At 45.0% G+C, this 22054-nt stretch overlaps 1 protein-coding gene across 8 annotated transcripts in view; it reads right to left on the bottom strand.

The window, feature by feature from the left end:
- The window catches only part of LOC110520058 (protein TANC1), a 285120-nt gene that overhangs the window by 96697 nt on the left and 166369 nt on the right, over positions 1–22054 (bottom strand). For all 8 annotated transcript variants that reach the window (XM_021597049.3, XM_021597043.3, XM_021597046.3 and 5 more), the window contains 2 exons: positions 17565–17787; positions 8450–8773 (listed from right to left, as the gene is read on the bottom strand). In XM_021597049.3, the coding sequence (XP_021452724.3) occupies positions 8450–8773; positions 17565–17787 (547 nt within the window). The remainder of the gene's footprint in view (positions 1–8449; positions 8774–17564; positions 17788–22054) is intronic.

Genomic DNA, 22054 nt, shown 5'->3' with positions numbered 1-22054 from the left:
AGCCACAAAGGAACAATCACCTAGACACCGTAACACAAAGGAATGCTGAGTAGGGCAGCAGGGCAGTGACAAAAACTACCTGTGCAGACTGGGCACCTGGCACATGACTGTGAACCACAATAGTACTAATGCCTGCCTAGGCAATGCACCAATCAACATGTTCCAAGGTTGAGTGGAGTGCCCCTTGGCTATGTGCTGTGGCCGAACCATTCCACAACTAACCACCTTAATACCGTTTTACTGTCTGGAGAAATCGCCACCAGCAGTTCAACGGGAGGTCTTTGGACCATGGGATTCCTGTGGCCAGTCTTAATGTAGCCTTTGATTCCCTAATCCACGGTAAATGGCTTAACTCTGATGACTTGAAATATAATTCTTATTATTTGAGCGTAACAAAGAATACAGAAGGCTTTGAGCTGAATTCTTTTCCCAAAAAGCCCTGAATCGGCACTGGATGAAGGAGGCATGGAGGTGTCAAATTGGATTTCAGCCAAATCTGAAGAGCTTACAATAGAGCCAAGACAGAGCCCTCTTCTTCTACTCTGTACCCCCACACATCAGAGGGGTAGAAACTAAGAATATCTCTTTCAGCTGCACCGAGTCCCTACCTTCCTCCCTTCCTCTCCCTCTCAGTTCTCATTTAGAATTCTGCTCTCTGAAGCCACCACTTTACATGCAGTATTATAATAACATTTACATATTTAGTTTCCGTTACAGAGCCCGTGTCAAAGGCAATCCTCTTTGAAGCCGGTGGCACCTGTGATGGAGTGTGGGTTGGGCTAGGAAAGATTAATCTCTGAGATGTTTTCAGAAGCTTATCCCGTAGCCACTGTCTGTGTGTCACACAGCACCCTATTCCCCTATATAGTGCACACTTTTGAAGCACAGCCTTATAGAGGTGAACCTGGCATTTAGCAGTAACAACACATTACCAAATAGAGTGGTCTGTTGCTGGTAACATAACATTAAGCACTAGAAATGACTCTGTAGAGTTATTATGTCTCTAGTAGTGTGAGATGCGCTATGGTGTCTGATGTGAAAAACAAGTGAAAGAAAGCAAAACATTCCGACCCGTCTCTTCCTAAGACTATCTGACATAGAGTGTGTGCGACTGTGCATCAAAAGTGGTGCACTATATAGGGAATAGGGTGCCATTTGGGACGCATTCAGGCACTGTTGCCAAACTCTGTGCAGCTGGAACTGTTGCTGAAATCCCCCAATGGCGCGGGTTAATTTCCCAGCCATAGCAACGAGAGGTAGTGAGAGTGTGACAGTTGTCAGATTAGGGGCTGTGTGTGAGTGTGACATCACTAACTTATGATTAGGCTTCCAATGTTACAGTCATTTGTAATTAAACCCACAGTCTCATTCCCCGTCGCATCTCATTTATTTTGGGTGGTTTTTAAATGAATAGAAATGGGATGATGCCCGGACCGGTTGTGTGGCTTTTTGCCAGTCTGACTGCCTTAATAATTCAAAGTGTGCGTCCTAAATGGCACCCTATGGGCCCTCGTCAAAATGAGTGCACTATGCAGGGAATATGGTGACATTTGAGATGGAAACAAATGGCACATTTCAATGGAGGCATTGTGACTCAGACACATATACAACAACATTACTATGCAGAATGGATGGAGTATAAAGCAGCTTTACAGACATGTCCTGCTGAGAGACAATACAATTAGGGATTTACTCCAACAGATTTTGGAGGGGCTTACAAGCCATGAGAGTCAATCAAAATCACAGCAAAAATAGGAAAATATCCCCTATAAAGTCCAGTCTTCCAGCAGGGTCTGACTAGACAAGACAAGCAGCAGCCAGAGGGGGATTGTACAAAAATAATGATCATATTGTCAGTGTTATGTTGCGAGTTTGTCTGTGTTTTGATTTGAATGAAGCATATTTGTGCGCTCATGGTGGGTCAATCGACTTGAGTCCTGCTTTGCCCTGAGAAAACGGCAAACCGCTTGTTTGATTTTATGAGCAAAGAAATTTGGTGGTTTGGTTTAATGAGTAGGATTCAGGTTTCTGTCTTCTCACTCAGACAGGTGGTGTATTGGTGTGGATCTGGACCTAGCCAGTTAGCCACAGCTTAATGTGCAGACAGTACTGCTTGGATTTCCCACAGCAGTAGCTCGATTGTAGCAGGCCAGACACGATGTCCGCTGTAATCACGCACAGCGCAAATTATACTTCTGAGCAACACGGATACATTCCTTGTGTATATCTCACATTTGAGCAGGGCTGTGGGACATTAGACAGACTCCACTAATTCACCCAGAGAAATGGACCCTATGTTCTCAGGCTAAAAACATCCAACAACCTGAGAAGGGGTCAAACGCTTCTGTATGTGCAGACAGAAAGAAGTCTAAAGGACAAAACAGATGGTTAAAAACAGTGGTCCTATCACCTCTGATCACAGAACATTAGCCGTCATTTTCGATTCATTTCCCAACGATTCTACATGTTGAATCAGCATCATTTGTAGACACCTAGCAGGTGAGCTGACATTCTATATGGTGTCTGTCCAGTCCATAATAGTTCAACTTTGAGCCAGCAGGTCAGCAGAGCAACAGAGAGACAGCAGCTATTCCAACTCTTAACTCCTGAAGTCCTGGTAGGAACACTGCCTCACAGCGTGTTAAGGCTAGGGCTGGTACAGTTAAGCAATAAGGCCAGAAGGGGTGTGGTATATGGCCAATATTACGGCTAAGGGCTGTTCTTAGGCACAAACCAAACCTGGAGTGCTTGGATACAGCCCTCAGCTGTGGTATATTTGCCATATGCCATGTGCCTTATTGCTATTATAAACTGGTTACCAACGTAATTAGAAGAGTAAAAAGAAATGTTTTGTGTGGAACGAACAGCTGACTGAAGATGGGATGGCCGGGCATTGGTGCGGTTGAGTCGATTTCTGCTATAACATGGACTCTACAACGTGATGAAACTTTGTTGCTCCTTGCTGAAACATGCAGGGTGTTATAGCAAACAAGCCTTTGGTTGCATAGGCAACGCCATCCTCTGGACTCTAATTAGACTCTAGTCTGCCCGGTAACAAGTCACAGGATGCAGTATTAAAACATATCGCCTCAAATCCCTCTCACTCTCCTGGCAGATCAACGCCCCCCTCCCTGCAGCAGCACATGCAGTCAGGAGCGGACTTTTTAATTATTATGATTTTATACGTTATTCCAGTGACTGCGGTCATTTGGCTGACCAATAACCATCATCCAAAATTCCATGACCATCACAGACCTAGTTAAGGAGCTCCAATCAATGACAGCTTGACTTTCAGCACTTTGGCAACAATCAGACCATGGGAATTTCATTACGACTCCTCTCCTCTACGACACATCACATCACACCTCTCTCTCTCGCTCTCATTCTCAGTCTGCCCACTGTCTCTCTTTCTCTCTCTCCCCCCCTATCACTCGCTATCAGTCAGTCCCTCTCTATCAGTGTGTCCTACAGATTATGTCCAGACATCTTTGATGTGACAGACTGGTGTGTGACAGGGACAGGAAAGGGGCAATCACAGGACGACAAGAGAATCAACTGGATAGCTCTTCACTTCCGGCGCCGACAGAGATGGCCGCCTCGCCTCGCGTTCCTAGGAAACTATGCAGTTTTTTGTTTTTTTACGTGTTATTTCTTACATTAGTACCCCAGGTCATCTTAGGTTTCATTACATACAGTCGAGAAGAACTACTGAATATAAGATCAGCATCAACTCACCATCAGTACGACCAAGAATATGTTTTTCGCGACGCGGATCCTGTGTTCTGCCTTACAAACAGGACAACGGAGTGGATCCTATGCAGCGACCCAAAAAAACGACTCCGAAAGAGAGGGAAACGAGGCGGTCTTCGGGTCAGACTCCGGAGACGGGCACAGCGCGCACCACTCCCTAGCATTCTTCTTGCCAATGTCCAGTCTCTTGACAACAAGGTTGATGAAATCCGAGCAAGGGTAGCATTCCAGAGGGACATCAGAGACTGTAACGTTCTTTGCTTCACGGAAACGTGGCTTACTGGAGAGACGCAATCCGAAGCGGTGCAGCCAACAGGTTTCTCCACGCATCGCGCAGACAGAAAAAAACATCTTTCTGGTAAAAAGAGGGGCGGGGGCGTATGCCTTATGACTAACGTGACATGGTGCGATGAAAGAAACATACAGGAACTCAAATCCTTCTGTTCACCTGATTTAGAATTCCTCACAATCAAATGTAGACCGCATTATCTACCAAGAGAATTCTCTTCGATTATAATCACAGCCGTATATATCCCCCCCCAAGCAGACACATCGATGGCTCTGAACGAACTTTATTTAACTCTCTGCAAACTGGAAACAATTTATCCGGAGGCTGCATTCATTGTAGCTGGGGATTTTAACAAGGCTAATCTGAAAACAAGACTCCCCAAATTTTATCAGCATATCGATTGCGCAACCAGGGGAGGAAAGACCTTGGACCATTGTTACTCTAACTTCCGCGACGCATATAAGGCCCTGCCCCGCCCCCCTTTCGGAAAAGCTGACCACGACTCCATTTTGTTGATCCCTGCCTACAGACAGAAACTAAAACAAGAGGCTCCCACGCTGAGGTCTGTCCAACGCTGGTCCGACCAAGCTGACTCCACACTCCAAGACTGCTTCCAACACGTGGACTGGGAGATGTTTCGTATTGCGTCAGATAACAACATTGACGAATACGCTGATTCGGTGTGCGAGTTCATTAGAACGTGCGTTGAAGATGTCGTTCCCATAGCAACGATTAAAACATTCCCTAACCAGAAACCGTGGATTGATGGCAGCATTCGTGTGAAACTGAAAGCGCGAACCACTGCTTTTAATCAGGGCAAGGTGTCTGGTAACATGACCGAATACAAACAGTGCAGCTATTCCCTCCGCAAGGCTATCAAACAAGCTAAGCGCCAGTACAGAGACAAAGTAGAATCTCAATTCAACGGCTCAGACACAAGAGGCATGTGGCAGGGTCTACAGTCAATCACGGACTACAGGAAGAAACCCAGCCCAGTCACGGACCAGGATGTCTTGCTCCCAGGCAGACTAAATAACTTTTTTGCCCGCTTTGAGGACAATACAGTGCCACTGACACGGCCTGCAACGAAAACATGCGGTCTCTCCTTCACTGCAGCCGAGGTGAGTAAGACATTTAAACGTGTTAACCCTCGCAAAGCTGCAGGCCCAGATGGCATCCCCAGCCGCGCCCTCAGAGCATGCGCAGACCAGCTGGCCGGTGTGTTTACGGACATATTCAATCAATCCCTATACCAGTCTGCTGTTCCCACATGCTTCAAGAGGGCCACCATTGTTCCTGTTCCCAAGAAAGCTAAGGTAACTGAGCTAAATGACTACCGCCCCGTAGCACTCACATCCGTCATCATGAAGTGCTTTGAGAGACTAGTCAAGGACCATATCACCTCCACCCTACCTGACACCCTAGACCCACTCCAATTTGCTTACCGCCCAAATAGGTCCACAGACGATGCAATCTCAACCACACTGCACACTGCCCTAACCCATCTGGACAAGAGGAATACCTATGTGAGAATGCTGTTCATCGACTACAGCTCGGCATTCAACACCATAGTACCCTCCAAGCTCGTCATCAAGCTCGAGACCCTGGGTCTCGACCCCGCCCTGTGCAACTGGGTACTGGACTTCCTGACGGGCCGCCCCCAGGTGGTGAGGGTAGGCAACAACATCTCCTCCCCGCTGATCCTCAACACTGGGGCCCCACAAGGTTGCGTTCTGAGCCCTCTCCTGTACTCCCTGTTCACCCACGACTGCGTGGCCACGCACGCCTCCAACTCAATCATCAAGTTTGCGGACGACACAACAGTGGTAGGCTTGATTACCAACAACGATGAGACGGCCTACAGGGAGGAGGTGAGGGCCCTCGGAGTGTGGTGTCAGGAAAACAACCTCACACTCAACGTCAACAAAACTAAGGAGATGATTGTGGACTTCAGGAAACAGCAGAGGGAACACCCCCCTATCCACATCGATGGAACAGTAGTGGAGAGGGTAGCAAGTTTTAAGTTCCTCGGCATACACATCACAGACAAACTGAATTGGTCCACTCACACAGACAGCATCGTGAAGAAGGCGCAGCAGCGCCTCTTCAACCTCAGGAGGCTGAAGAAATTCGGCTTGTCACCAAAAGCACTCACAAACTTCTACAGATGCACAATCGAGAGCATCCTGGCGGGCTGTATCACCGCCTGGTATGGCAACTGCACCGCCCTCAACCGTAAGGCTCTCCAGAGGGTAGTGAGGTCTGCACAACGCATCACCGGGGGCAAACTACCTGCCCTCCAGGACACCTACACCACCCGATGTCACAGGAAGGCCATAAAGATCATCAAGGACATCAACCACCCGAGCCACTGCCTGTTCACCCCGCTATCATCCAGAAGGCGAGGTCAGTACAGGTGCATCAAAGCTGGGACCGAGAGACTGAAAAACAGCTTCTATCTCAAGGCCATCAGACTGTTAAACAGCCACCACTAACACTGAGTGGCTGCTGCCAACACACTGACACTGACTCAACTCCAGCCACTTTAATAATGGGAATTGATGGGAAATGATGTAAATATATCACTAGCCACTTTAAACAATGCTACCTTATATAAATGTTACTTACCCTACATTATTCATCTCATACGCATACGTATATACTGTACTCTATATCATCGACGGTATCCTTATGTAATACATGTATCACTAGCCACTTTATACTATACTATGCCACTTTGTTTACATACTCATCTCATTGTACATACTGTACCCGATACCATCTACTGTATCTTGCCTATGCTGCTCTGTACCATCACTCATTCATATATCCTTATGTACATATTCTTTATCCCCTTACACTGTGTACAAGACAGTAGTTTTGGAATTGTTAGTTAGATTACTTGTTATTACTGCATTGTCGGAACTAGAAGCACAAGCATTTCGCTACACTCGCATTAACATCTGCTAACCATGTGTATGTGACAAATAAAATTTGATTTGATTTGATTTGATTTGACTGTGGGATACTCTCCATATAGAATGTTTGGTATGAAGCTACAGATAAGGCCACCCTATACAGTGCACTACGTTGACCAGAGCTGGTCAAAAGTAGTGCACAATACAGGGAATAGGATGCCATTTGGTACTCAAACAAAGGTAATGGCTTCATCCAACTTCCTTACAAAAGCGCAAGATGACGTTCAACCTTCTCCCACTGACGGAAAATAAGTAAATCAGTGATCTCACTTTTTCTCACCCTTATAGTCTCTCTCTATCATGCATTGATTCATGCACACACAATGTATTAACCTAATTAAGACATCACATTTAACCTAATATAGTCCTCTCGTAAAAGAGCAAGTGGAAAATAATTATCCCAAATTGCACCTTATTCATTATATACGAAGTGACTAGGGTGCCATTTGGGAAGCGTCTCAAGCCCCACTTGTATCCCTGGCCCCTGGTGACAGAGCAGGTTCATTTGGACCATAAATGAACTTGTCTTTCCATGGCATTGCTGTCTGCTCCCAGGGCAACGTAACCAACTATAAAATCAGAGGTGTGAATCCAACTCAGTCCTCAGGGGCAACACTGCATAACAAACTCCTCATCCGAGAGCAAAGAAGGGGCCGATGGCTCCTGGGCTGTTAGCTTTACGAGGCAGTGAATGTCCGTGAGTGTGTGTTTGTCCGTGTGTGTGTGTCCATGCTGTTTGAGCTGCGTCGGACAAAAACAACAGAAGATGTTAAAACAGGTTATGAGTTATTGGAATAATTAGGTCGTTAAATGCAAGAGGCCTTAGTGAATTCTCCACACAATGCCCTGTATGCACTTCTATACTCTTTATATGGCAATGTTATAGATTTATCAGCATACAGTAAAGATGAATGTTTTGTGCACTAAGAGCAAACAGTGTGTAAAATCCACTGTGTATGCACGTTTGTGTACAAACAGCTAGCTGTAGAACAAACTACAATTCTCTCTCTCTCTTTTCCACTCACTCACTCACTCACTCACTCCTCTCAGGTTAAGAGATCTTCCTAAGGAGATAATGCAGACACAAATTCAAGATGAACAGAGTCACATTTGAATGAAGATTCACTGAGCAAGGATCAAGGAGCACTTCCTCTGATGACCCGATACTAACTCAAACCAGTATACAAGTCCAGATAACTCAAACTAGTGTACAAGTCCAAATAACTCAAAACCAGTGTACAAGTCCAGATAACCAAAACCAGCATACAAGACCATATAACTCAAATCAGTGTAGAAGTCTGGAAAACTCTAACCAGTAGATAATCCAGATAACTAAAACCAGTATACAAGTCCAGTGAACTCAAACCAGCATGCATGTCCTGATAATATCCCTTCTCCGCATAATGAATCACCCAGAGCCAAGGTTTCTTACCTGCAACAGAGTTCGGCCGCGGCAACATGAGGGACAAGGAGGTGTGTGCTGTGGGGTATGGAACGGGGCCCTCTGGTGGGTGGCTTGGTCCTACTGCTGCTCCTCCTGCAGCCCCCGCTGAGGAGCCTGTGGGGTGCTCTGTCCTAGATGGAGTGGGGGTCTCTGGAGGCCCACTGGGGTCTTCCTCCGCCACGGGAGAGCATGTATCGGCCCGCACGCTGGGCACCAGGCCATGGTGCCCGCTGCTCCTCAGGCTGCCATCTTTACTCCATTCCAGGCTGGAGCCGCTGCGGTCGTCATTCTCCGAGGAGCTTGTGATGGTGGCTGAGAGAGAGAGAGAGAGAGAGAGAGAGAGAGAGAGAGAGAGAGAGAGAGAGAGAGAGAGAGAGAGAAGAAATAGGTGCAGTACGTCATTATCATTATCAGGAATTCTGTGCGTCTTTAGCGATACCACTCTGTTTTCATTGACCTTATCAACACCCTCCACCTGATCTGATAATTACCAATAAATGTAGTTCCAACTAATGAGAATTATCCAGAGCTGGCATGGTGGGGTAGATTTAGATCAATAGAGCCTGCCCCAAGTTTTTTAGTCTTTGTATTAACCACCATTATTTTCCCTTATTAAAGGTATCTTGAATGGAGTAGCTTAGAATACTCAAAAGTGTACACTGTATATCAAATATGTTTGCCTCCAAACAGTACTGTCATCTATCTAATAGAACATTGTCACGTTCTGACCTTAGTTCTTTTGTTATGTCTTTGTTTTTGTATGGTCAGGGCGTGAGTTGGGTGGGTTGTCTATGTTGCTTGTTCTATGTTGTGTTTTGCGTTTGGCCTGGTATGGTTCTCAATCAGAGGCAGGTGTCGTTAGTTGTCTCTGATTGTCTCTCACTTTTCAGAACTGTTTTGTTTCGTTTCTCCTTTGTTATTTTGTTTAGTGTTCTTGGTTTAATAAATATATGATGAACACTTACCACGCTACGTTTTGGTCCTCACCTCATTCCAACGAAGAGCGTTACAGAATCACCCACCAACCAAGGACCAAGCAGCGTGGTAACGGGCAGCGGCCGAAATCGCAAGACTCCTGGACATGGGAGGAGATTTTGGACGGCAAGGGACCCTGGGCACCGGCTGGGGAATATCGCCGCCCCAAGGCAGAGCTGGGGGCAGCTAAAGCTGAGCGGCGGTGGTGTGAGGAGGCAGCACGGCAGCGCGGCTGGGACGAGAGGCAGCCCAAAAAATGTATTGGGAGGGGGCACACAGGGAGTGTGGCTAAGTCAGGTAGGAGACCTGAGCCAACTCCCCGTGCTTACCGTGGAGAGAGGTGGACCAGGCAGGCACCGTGTTATGCCGAGAGGCACTACATAGCAGCGCCTCATATCGGCCGGGCTAGAGTGGGCATCGAGCCAGGTGCCATGAAGCCGGCTCAGCGCATCTGGTCTCCAGTGCGTCTCCTCGGGCCGGGGTACATGACACCAGCCCTGCGCATGGTGTCCCCGGTTCGCCAGCACAGCCCAGTGCGGTCTATTCCACCTCGCCGCACTGGCCTGGCTATGGGGAGCATCCAGCCAGGTAGAGGCTCGGTGCTCGAGACCTCCAGTGCGCCTCCACGGTCCGGTCTATCCGGTGCATCCTCCACGCACCAGGCCTTCAGTGGCAGCTCCGCGCACCAGGCTGTCTCTCCGTCTTTTCCCTACAGGTGCTCCCGCCTGCTCAGCGCTGCCAGAGTCTCCCGTCTGTCCTGAGCTGCCAGAGTCTCCCGTCTGTCCTGATTTGCCAGAGTCTCCCTCCTGTCCAGCACTGCCAGAGTCTCCCTCCTGTCCAGCACTGCCAGAGCCGCCCGTCTCTCCTGAGCACTGCCAGAGCCGCCCGTCTGTCAGGAGCTGCCAGAGCCGTCCGTCAGTCAGGAGCTGCCAGAGCCGCCCGTCAGTCAGGAGCTGCCAGAGCCGCCCGTCAGTCAGGAGCTGCCAGAGCCGCCCGTTAGTCAGGAGTTGCCAGAGCCGTCCGTCAGTCAGGAGCTGCCAGAGCCGCCCGTCAGTCAGGAGCTGCCAGTGCCGCCCGTCAGTCAGGAGCTGCAAGAGTAGCCCGTCAGTCAGGAGCTGCCAGAGCCGCCAGTCAGTCAGGAGCTGCAAGAGCCGTTCGTTACTCCGATGCTACCGGAATCGCCAGTCACTCCGGCACTGCCGGAATCGCCCTTCACTCCGGAGCTGCCGGAGTCTCCCGCCCATTCGGGACCCGTGGCTAGGGTCCTCAGTCCGTGGCGAGGGTCGTCGCTCTAAAGAGGCCACGGAGGCAGGTTAGGAGGCAGACAAAGACTATGGTGGAGTGGGGTCCACGTCCCGCGCCAGAGGCACCACAGAGGACAGACACCCACCCAGACCCTCCCTTATAGGTTCAGGTTTTGCGGCCGGAGTCCGCACCTTTGGGGACGGGGCGGGGTACTGTCACGTTCTGACCTTAGTTCTTTTGTTATGTCTTTGTTTTAGTATGCGCAGGGCGTGAGTTGGGTGGGTTGTCTATGTTCCTTTTTCTATGTTGTGTTTTGCGTTTGGCCTGGTATGGTATGGTTCTCAATCAGAGGCAGGTATCGTTAGTTGTCTCTGATTGAGAATCATACTTAGGTAGCCTTTTCCCACTTGTGTTTTGTAGGTGATTATTTTCTGTTATGTGTATGTCACTTTTCAGAACTGTTTCATTTCGTTTCTCCTTTGTTATTTTGTTTAGTGTTCTCGGTTTAATAAATATATGATGAACACTTACCACGCTGCGCTTTGGTCCTCACCTCATTCCAACGACGAGCGTTACAAACATGGTGTGATCAAGCTGAAGTTGATACTGTAGTAGGGTTGCAAAATGACGGTTACTTTCCCAGAATTCCCACATTTTCCAGAAATGCAAGATGGAAGGTTCCCGGAATCAGGAGGGAATAAGCAAGGAATCCTCCAACCAAGATCTCTGGAAAACCTGGGAATTCTGGGAAAGATACCATTTGACTTCAAACTTCCATTTGAAGACTTTAAACAGGTGTTTGCTTACATGAAAGCAAATCCCCTTTTAATCCTCTCCTCAGGCCTGGCTGACCATGCTAAACAGAATCACTAAAAGCTGAGGGGAAAGGCAAAAGCCACCAACTGGCAGCTGGGCTAAACATGGGAATGCTTCCCGAAATTGCACCCTATCCCCTATATAGTGCACTATTTTTGACTGTCACATGTGCAGTCAGAGGAAATGCGTCTGTTTTTGGCAGCTTTAGAGTAGACCCACTGTACCACATAGCTAATCTGGATTTCATAACTGTGCTGTGTGTTGCACCGTCACTAATAATAACATAACAAATACGTCTGGGATAACTAGCCTGATGCTTGTGCAAATATTCAGCAATTCATAAATCCCTAAATGTTGTAACATTTGATACAGTGATTTGATTCACAAAGACAGACCGAAGTGGTCTGAATAAAAAGGTAAAACAGCCTACCTTCTTACACTAGCTTTGCCATCTCCTCACTCTGCTTTAGAACATGAATAACTGGTTATCATCGTTATTTACAGCATGAATAACTGGTTATCACCATTATTTACAACACGAATAACTGGTTATCGCCATTATTTACAACATCAATAACTGGTTATCGCCGTTATTAACAACATGAATAACTGGTTATCACCGTTATTTACAACATTAATAACTGGTTATCGCCATTATTTACAACATGAATAACCGGTTATCACCGTTATTTACAACATGAATAACTGGTTATCACCATTATTTACAACATTAATAACTGGGCATCACCATTATTAACAACATGAATAACTGGTTATCACCGTTATTTACAACATTAATAACTGGTTATCGCCGTTATTTACTTAAGTGATAACGCCCTCGAAGTCTGTGTTTTTTGAGGATAAATTGACACGGGTGTTTGCATTTAAATTGACACGGGTGTTTGATAATGCATTATCACTTTTATACAACGGGTTGCCAACATATTTAAATAATGGTTGGCATATTTTCAGTAAAAATATTATTTTTATTTATTTATACTATTTCATCCTTCCACAAGATATAGTCCCAACACAAATCTAGGGTTGCAACCCAAGCTGGCTGGTTGTTCTTTCTATTGATTTGGTTGCCAGAGACTCGACCCAGTCGTTCCGTCTTTTGGTTCTGTATCTAGAGACGTGACCCAGTTGTTCAGTCTTTTTGTTCTCTATCTAGGGACGCGACCCAGTCATTCGTTCTAAATGTTCCATTGCCATACTGGCTGGCAATATTCTTATCCTTTGTTTGCTAGCCAGAATATCAATGAAGTAACTACGTTTTTTGGTTACTACATGATTTCATATGTGTTATTTCATAGTTTTGATGTCTTCACTATTATTCTACACTGTAGAAAATAGTACAAATAAAGAAAAACCCTTGAATGAGTAGATGTGTCCAAATTTTGACTGGTACTGTGTATCCCAAAAAAGTATGCTGATTCAGAATTTTGATTGGCTGAGAAACACTGCCTGTCTGTCTGTCTTGTTCGGACTCTCGTCACGTTCATTACTAAGGGACAGCTGGAGACTGAATTTGAATATTGAAACAATGTTGCATAAGTCGCAGAGACAGACAGCAAGGTTTATACAAATATCTGCCGCAGAAAACTAAATGTTAGCGTAAAAGAAATGTGAGATAATGTCTAGATGCTTTGTAATTTTTTTAATTGACCCTTTATTTAACTAGGCAAGTCATTTTTATAGTGGAGATCAAGTTTATAAATGGCCTGGCTGAGATGATAAGATAGTGAAATGCGCAGTCAGATGGAACAGGGTAAATGGGCATTTTAACGTCATAGATTTAGCCGGTGGTAACTTATGGAAGAGAAACTGTCTGGAATGCGGTTTTAACCAATCCCCATTCATGATTAGACCCACCTGTTGAATAAAACATGAATAACTTGTCATGATCATTAATTACAACATGAATAACTGCTTATGACCATTCCTCTTAAGTCCCCTCCTTGCGATGCCCTCCCTCCCTCCCTCCCTTGGCCCCACCTCACAACAGCAGCTGCAGATTTTCATATGTCAACACACACTCTGCAGTAGGCTCCATACCATCCCACCCAACGTGCTGTTTAAAAACCAGCCAAATTAATATGGGTTTTTGAAGTAAATGATTCCTTGCGTTCTCTTATCCTGCTTCTTCCACAGTCCGTTTCAACCACTTCAAAGACCCTGACTACTATTCATCAGAGCTGGGAATCAGTCTCATGGACACAACATGTACGTCCCAAATGGCACCCTATTCCCTATATAGTTCACTATTTTTGACCAGAGCACTATGAAATAGGGTGCCATTAGGAACGCAGCCTACTTGGCTTCTGCCTCTGCCTTTTAAATAACCCAAGAAGCCCTACTCACTAGGGGGAAGTTCCGGACCAATGTTATAGCTTGTCTTCCGACAACAAACAGAATTTTGAGTGTTTGAAGGAGAAACCATGAGGCCGCTAGACTTGGCTAGAAGCATTGAGTTCTACAGTACTGATTCCACAGAAGAAAAAATAGGTCCGAGTGATCTGAAGTTGGCTGGACTATATGTATCAAGCGTTTTAGAGTGGGACCACTGATCTAGGATCAGTTTTGCCTTAAATATCACAATGAATAAGCTGACATGGACAGGGACCTGATCCTAGATCAGCACGTCTACTCTGAGACGCTTAGGCTACATCTCTCAGCCTCAACCTGGGCAGTAGGTAGAGTTGAAGTAGGAAGTTTACATACACCTTAGCCAAATACATTCAAACTCAGTTTTTCACAATTCCTGACATTTAATCCTTGTAAAAATTCCCTGTCTTAGGTTCATTTAAATTAGGATCAGCACTTCCTTTTAAGAATGTGAAATGTAAGAATAATATTAGAGAGAATTATTTATTTCAGCTTTTCTTTCTTTCATCACATTCCCAGTGGGTCAGAAGTTTACATACACTCAATTAGTATTTGGTAGCATTGCCTTTAAATCGTGTAACTTGGGTCAAACGTTTTGGGTAGCCTTCCACAAGCTTCCCACAATAAGTTGGGTGAATTGTGGCCCATTCATCCTGACAGAGCTGGTGTAACGGAGTCAGGTTTGTAGGCCTCCTTGCTCGCACACACTTTTTCAGTTCTTCTCACAAATGTTCTATGGGATTGAGGTCAGGGCTTTGTGATGGCCACTCCAATACCTTGATTTTGTTGTCCTTAAGCCATTTTGCCACAACGTTTGAAGTATGCTTGGGGTCATTGTCCATTTGGAAGACCCATTTGCGACCAAGCTTGAACTTCCTGACTGATGTCTTGAGATGTTGCGTCAATATATCCACATAATTTTCCATGCTAATGATGCCATCTATTTTGTGAAGTGCACCAGTCCCTCCTTCAGCAAAGCACCCCCACAACATGATGCTGCCACCCCCGTGCTTCACGGTTGGGATGGTGTTCTTCGGCTTGTAAGCCTCCCCCTTTTCCTCCAAACATTTTGGCCAAACAGTTCTATTTCTGTTTCATCAGACCAGAGGACATTTCTCCAAAATTCTTTGTCCCCATGTGCAGTTGGAAACCGTAGTCTGGCTTTTTTATGGCGGTTTTGGAGCAGTGGCTTCTTCTTGCTGAGCGGTTTCCTCCAGCATCTTCACAAGGTCCTTTGCTGTTGTTCTGTGATTGATTTGCACTTTTCACACCAAAGTACATTCATCTCTAGGAGACAGAACGCATCTCCTTCCTGAGCGGTATGATGGCAGCATGGTCCCATGGTGTTTATACTTGTATTGTTTGTACAGACGAACGTGGTACCTTCAGGCATTTGGAAATTGCTCCCAAGGATGAATCAGACTTGTGGAGGTCTACAATTTATTTTCTGAGGTCTTGGCTGATTTCTTTTGATTTTCCCATGATGTCAAGCAAAGAGGCACTGAGTGTGAAGGTAGGCCTTGAAATACATCCACAGGTACACCTCCAATTGACTCAAATGATGTCAATTAGCCTATCAGAAGCTTCTAAAGCCATGACATCATTTTCTGGAATTTTCCAAGCTGTTGAAAAGCACAGTCAACTTAGTGTATGTAAACGTCTGACCCACTGGAATTGTGATACAGTGAATTATAAGTGAAATAATCTGTCTGTAAACAATTATTGGAAAAATTACTTTAGTAGATGTCCCAATCGACTTGCCAAAACTATAGTTTGTTAACAAGACATTTCTGGAGTGGTTGAAAAACAAGCTTTAATGACTCCAACCTAAGTGTATATAAACTTCCAACTTCAACTGTATGTAGGCAGTAGCTGGGCACGGCACAGGGTTATTCATGCTGCTTTACAATGGCAGATACAATATCACAGCCAGCATGAATTATTTAGCAGCTATGATATTGCACAGGGGGGTTAGGAGGAATATGAGTCACAGTTATCAATTATGTCAACAGCAGCACAGAATTTGCATTCGGGAGATGAAAAGTATTACTGCCAACCAACCAAGTCTGTCTTGGCCACAAAATGGTACAAAAAGGTTGAAACACTGGTGAAACAGCTCACGATTTCAGCAGAGGCTATTGCAACACGTCTTTTCCCTTCATTTTACTTTGATATAGGCCACATTTACTTGGGTTAATGTACAATAGGGGATATAATTGTAATGTCTTAGTGAGGTTAACTGCTTTGTTTTATTTTGGTCCAAATCAACTGGAGCCTTGAAAAACATATGTCAATAACCAGACATAAAAAGTAAAAACACTTACGGGGCCTCCCGGGTGGCACAGTGGTCTGCTGTGCCACCAGAGACTCTAGGTTCGAGCCCAGGCTCTGTCGCCGGGAGGCCCATGGGGCGGCACACCATTGGCCTAGCGTCGTCTGGGTTAGGGAGGGCTTGGCCGGTAGGGATATCCTTGTCTCCGGGCCGGGCGCAGTGCACACTGACCAGGTCGCTAGGTGTACAGTGTTTCCTTCGACACATTGGTGCAGCTGGCTTCCGGGTTGGATGCGTGCTGTGTTAAGAAGCAGTGCGGCTTGGTTGGGTTGTGTTTCAGAGGACTCATGGCTCTCGACCTTCGCCTCTCCCAAGTCCGTACGGGACTTGCAGCGATGAGACAAGACAGTTAATACTAACAATTGGATACCACGAAATTGGGGAGAAAAAGGGGGTAAAAAAATATATATAAAAATAAAAAAACACACAATGTTGCATGACTAGCATTTTTGGCCAATAAAAAAGGTACAATTCAGAATACCGAATTAATTTCTAGTAGGTTTGACAGTCTCTGGAACCTATAAGCAGAAACCACAAAGGAATTGAATACAGTAAAAACCCATCTTCCTGTCAGCACATGTAAATCCCCAAATCTCCTAAAGCCCCTGTTAGTAGAGGAACAGAACAGCCACATGTTGTTGGAGCTTTCAACCATCACTACCTTTTAATACTGTACACACCACTAACAGCGCAATGCAACACCGCTTTCTTCTCCACGATGAGTCTCGATTTGCCTTCCTCTCTCTTGTAGAATGCAAACATATTCTGACCGTTCTGATTGGTCTCAGAAACCGACAGGTTGGGACAGAGCCGGCCTACATGATGACATGTCAACTTTGATACTCTGATTGGTTAAAGACGATTCAATCGCTGATGAATATGTTGTGTACAAGGCCCCTCACTATGACGTCAGCACAAACAACTTCTAGGATACAGACTAAATTTATGTAGCGATTGATAGAGTAGCAGAATAAAATTCAGGATGAGTTGTCAGGCAATAAAACAGTAAAATGATCAAAGATTTTGGAGAAGATGAATGTATATAGTCCATATGAATAATGATCGATTGGACTTATCAGGGTAAAGTAGACCTTATTGAGATTGTTGACGATGCTAGTCTCATGAGACACAAGAGGCATGGAGGACAATGTGAATAGTAAGAGATGAGGAAAGGCTGAGTACTGGGGACTGAGTAACTGATTGAGTGGATGGGTGAGTGAGACGGTGTCCTTAATGGCACCCTATTTCCTATAGTGCACAACCTTTGACCAGAAGGGCCCTGGTCAAAAGTAGTGCACTGCATAGGGAATAAGGTTCCAATTGAGACGCAACCCGAGTGTCGCTCACCTATGATCCCGCTGTCCTTGCTCTCGAGCGTGGAGCTGGGGCTGGCAATGGTTCCACAGGGGCTGGAGTGACTCAGAGGAGTTTTGCTGTGACCGCTGCTGCTGTGTCTGAGGCTGTGGCTGGCGTTGCTGTTCAGGGTGGAGCACGGGCTCTCTGTGCAGGGGGACGCCGTGCTACTGGTCAGACTGGAGCAGGGACTGATACCCTGACTAGTCACTGAGCACTGGAGAAGGAGAAACACATTTTATTTTGTTTTATTGATCCCACATGGCAGTCAAATATAAACTCAGCAAAAAAAGAAACGTCCTCTACCTGTCAACTGTGTTTATTTTTTTGTGTAAATATTTGTATGAACATAACAAGATTCAACAACTAAGACATAAACTGAACAAGTTCCACAGACATGTGACTAACAGAAATTGAATAATGTGCCCCTGAATAAAGGGTGGGGGGGTCAAAATAAAAGTAACAGTCAGTATCTGGTGTGGCCACCAGCTGCATTAAGTACTGCAGTGCATCTCCTCCTCATTGACTGCACCAGATTTGCCAGTTCTTGCTGTGAGATGTTACTCCACTCTTCCACCAAGGTATCTGCAATTTTCCGGACATTTCTGGGGAATGAGATCCGGGGTCTTCGTTGGCCATAGCAGAACACTGACATTCCTGTCTTGCAGGAAATTACGCACAGAACAAGCAGTATGGCTGGTGGCATTGTCATGCTGAAGGGTCATGTCAGGATGATCCTGCAGGAAGGGTACCACATGAGGGAGGAGGATGTCTTCCCTGTAATGCATAGCATTGAGATTGCCTGCAATGACAACAAGCTCAGTCCGATGATGCTGTGACACAAAGCCCCAGACCATGACGGACCCTCCACCTCCAAATCGATCCAGCTCCAGAGTACAGGCATCGGTGTAATGCTCATTCCTTCGACGATAAACGTGAATCCGACCATCACCCCTGGTGAGACAAAACCATGACTCGTCAGTGAAGAGCACTTTTTGCCAGTCTTGTCTGGTCCAGCAACGATGGGTTTGTGCCCATAGGCGACGTTGTTGCCAGTGATGTCTGGTGAGGACCTGCTTTACAACAGGCCTTACAAGCCCTCAGTCCAGACTCTCTCAGCCTATTGCAGACAATCTGAGCACTGATGGAGGGATTATGCGTTCCTGGTGTAACTCAGGACGTTGTTGTTGCCATCCTGTACCTGTCCCGCAGGTGTGATGTTCGGATGTACCGATCCTGTGTAGGTGTTGTTACACGTGGTCTGCCACTGCGAGGACGATCAGCTGTCCATCCTGCCTCCCTGTAGAACTGTTTTAGGCGTCTCACAGTACGGACATTGCAATTTATTGCCCTTGCCACATCTGCAGTCCTCATGCCTCACTGGGAAATAGTGTTTAAACACTTTACAATGAAGATCTGTGAAGTTATTTGGATTTTTACAAATTATCTTTGAAAGACAGGGTCCTGAAAATGGACGTTTCTTTTTTTAAATTTCAGTTCATTACTGAAATGCATGGGTATTTACAAAGATAAGGCACATAGGCCTATGAAGTTGTCGTCATCATTGTCCTCATCAACAACATAATAAAACATGACAACAGAGGAAGAGAAAGGGCAGAGAGTAGAGCATTGAGCCAAGGAAAGAAAACTACTGCAATCAGTATGAATGGAATCTCATAGCTACAAAGTTTAACAATAAAAACCTGTTCATATTTTTCACTTGGGAATATTGAGCGTGTCTCCTTATATGGAGCAGACTGGAAAATTTGAGTCAAGTCAAATAGCTTTTTTTAAACCTGAGCAAATAACCCGAATCATGCGCAAGCAATGCAAATTCCTGAGGAAATAAATTAGCAGTTTACATGTGAGCATGACACACAAGCTGAAGGCATGAGCTCGCTCAGTAAACAAAGCGAGGCTTTCAAAACAGCAAACTCAGGCCTAAAACGACTCCAGGACCTGTATATCGGAGTAGGAGTGCTGATCTAGGATCAGTTCCCTCCTTTCCATAATATGGAATAGGATTCATTATGATCTAAAAGCTGAAACTGATCCTATATCAGTACACCTAGTCTGAGATGGATGATGAATATAGGCCCAGGCTGTAGACTAGACCTGAGCTAGAACAACTGAATACCAACTTACAATCTAACTACTCACATTTACATATCCTACATTACTCATCTCATATGTATATACTGTATTTAATACCATCTATGGCATCTTGCCTATGTCGCATGGCCATCGCTCATCCATATATTTATATGTACATATTCTTATTCCATCCCTTTACATTTGTGTGTTGTTGTTGTTAGATTTTACTGCACTGTCGGAACTAGAAGCACAATCATTTCGCTACACGCTCATTAACATCTGTTAACCATGTGTATGTGACAAATAAAATGTGATTTGATTTGATTTGAATAGGGTGCTATTTGGGACACAGTCCAGGAGCCTTCTAACACTGCCTCACCAAAGGGTTCTGCATGCTAACTCTTCCTCATTGTTTCCCATCTACATCACGATGTCACACTCTAGCTAAATGGTGATCAGGGTCAAATTCATAACGGAACACAACAACAAAAAAATGTTGGGCAATGGAAAACCAGGAGGTAGTCCCTCCCTGTTTCAGTCTGTTTTCTTCCGTTTGGTGCCTATTGAATAGGACCCATGTAATGTGGAGCAAAGGATAAGGCAACTTACATCACCCAACATACCACGCTGATAACATAATAGCTTGATGGCATTTTCTCTAAGGGAGAATTAAAGAGATTATGCTTTTAAACTCTGATGGTAAAACAGCAGTGTAGAAGTCAATGGGATAGGGAATAGTTAAAGGTCATGCACAGTCAAAATCATGTTTTTCATTCAATTGGATGATATTTGGATAAAACCAGATAAAGTAGGATGACCAAAGTATAAAAAATAACTGTTGATTCTACATTAATAAAATTGATTACTCGACTAAAAGTTGCATCATAAAGTTACTGGTCCCCTTCCCCTGTGTCAAACACCTTGATTCGGGAGGCTGGATTATTAAGGGATTTTGTGGCGTCACAAAATCTCAAATTTTAACACACCAATGGTAAAGTCTTATTCTCTTACCTAATTTAAATAAGTACCACCTTGTAACCAACATCGCAGAAGGCATGTTTGCAGAGGGGCGTGGTTTACACAACTCCACTGGTGCCAACATTTGACTGCAGCGTATCAGAAAATATAATTACAGGTTTCCCATATTCATCTAAGGCAAAGATACTTACAGGTGACCTGTTTCAAGAAGCTAGGCGTCTGTCGCATATCACTACTTCACAGGAGAGGCATTTGAACGCATTTTAATCATTTTTAATCAAAATGCGGAAAAATAAAATAAAATGCCTTCTAGAACATATAAACTTTCATGTGCCTTGATAACATACTTATTTATATGCCATCTGTAAATTCAAATATGTTTTTAAAATGACGAGCCAAGTTGGTTTAGCCACGGAAAAAGACAGAAACCTTGCCGCTAGTCATGACTGGCTATGATAATGGATGGGCTGGACATGCTGAGAGATGAGTTCGTATTGGTCTGCCATTTAGCACACTTCTGTCTATAACATGAACTGCTCAGTAGGTGTAGATAATCCTTGCTACTGCGGCTTTTTTGAAAGATATAACGTTAGTCATGGAGAACTATAAAAGGGCTGCTACTGCTCTCAACAACATTGCTGCCCCGAATTTAGCAGGCGCAATCGACAAAAAAAGGTTGCGATGGAAAAAGTTGTGATGGACTACTTTCTGCACACGGTCAGTGTGAAATGGAGTGACTTGACACTACTGTCCAAACAAGCTGTAGTTAGCTACAAACCAAACGGAAAAGACACACTGCCGTGAAGTGTTCATCCATGTACGGGTAAGAGTCTAGCTACATTTTCAGAAATGATACATTTGTAATTTTGTCAGAAAGTTGTTTTTATTGCAAGTTAAAGCATACGGTTCGCTTGCTAGCGAACATTAGCTTGCTGGCTCGCTAGCTAAAGTTACATGTATGATCTGTGTAGTAATAACATTTGTATCTCAGAAATCCATTATCATTCCTAGTTGTAGCCTAATGTTAGCTAACTAGCTAACATTGAACCTAGTTGGTTAGCTTTAGCTACCTACAGATTCATACTACAACATTTCATGCATGGTGGCTAGCTATAATAATCCGTTTGGACTGTAACTATGGGCTGGGATTATGGTTCATTATTTAGCTAGCTAAATACATGTCTAAACAAAAGACTCCACTTCGCCAGTTGATTACATGGCCCATCAAGTTAGCCAGGTGTGTCTGGGGGGGATTACGGCAATCTATTGTATTTCATTGGCATGTGTACATGTCTAAACAATAGTGACCCATCCACTCAGCTAGATGTGGCTGGGGGAGGGGGGTCATAGCATTTCTTTCACATGACCCATCAATTTAGACACGTGTCTGGGTAAGCATAATCTAATAATTA

The sequence above is a fragment of the Oncorhynchus mykiss genome, chromosome 3, assembly GCF_057628025.1.
Source record: "Oncorhynchus mykiss isolate SJ-2025 chromosome 3, ASM5762802v1, whole genome shotgun sequence".
NCBI classification, from domain to species: Eukaryota; Metazoa; Chordata; class Actinopteri; order Salmoniformes; family Salmonidae; genus Oncorhynchus; species Oncorhynchus mykiss.
Note: the sequence above shows the minus strand (reverse complement) of the source record. Positions and strands in the feature narration are given on the sequence as shown.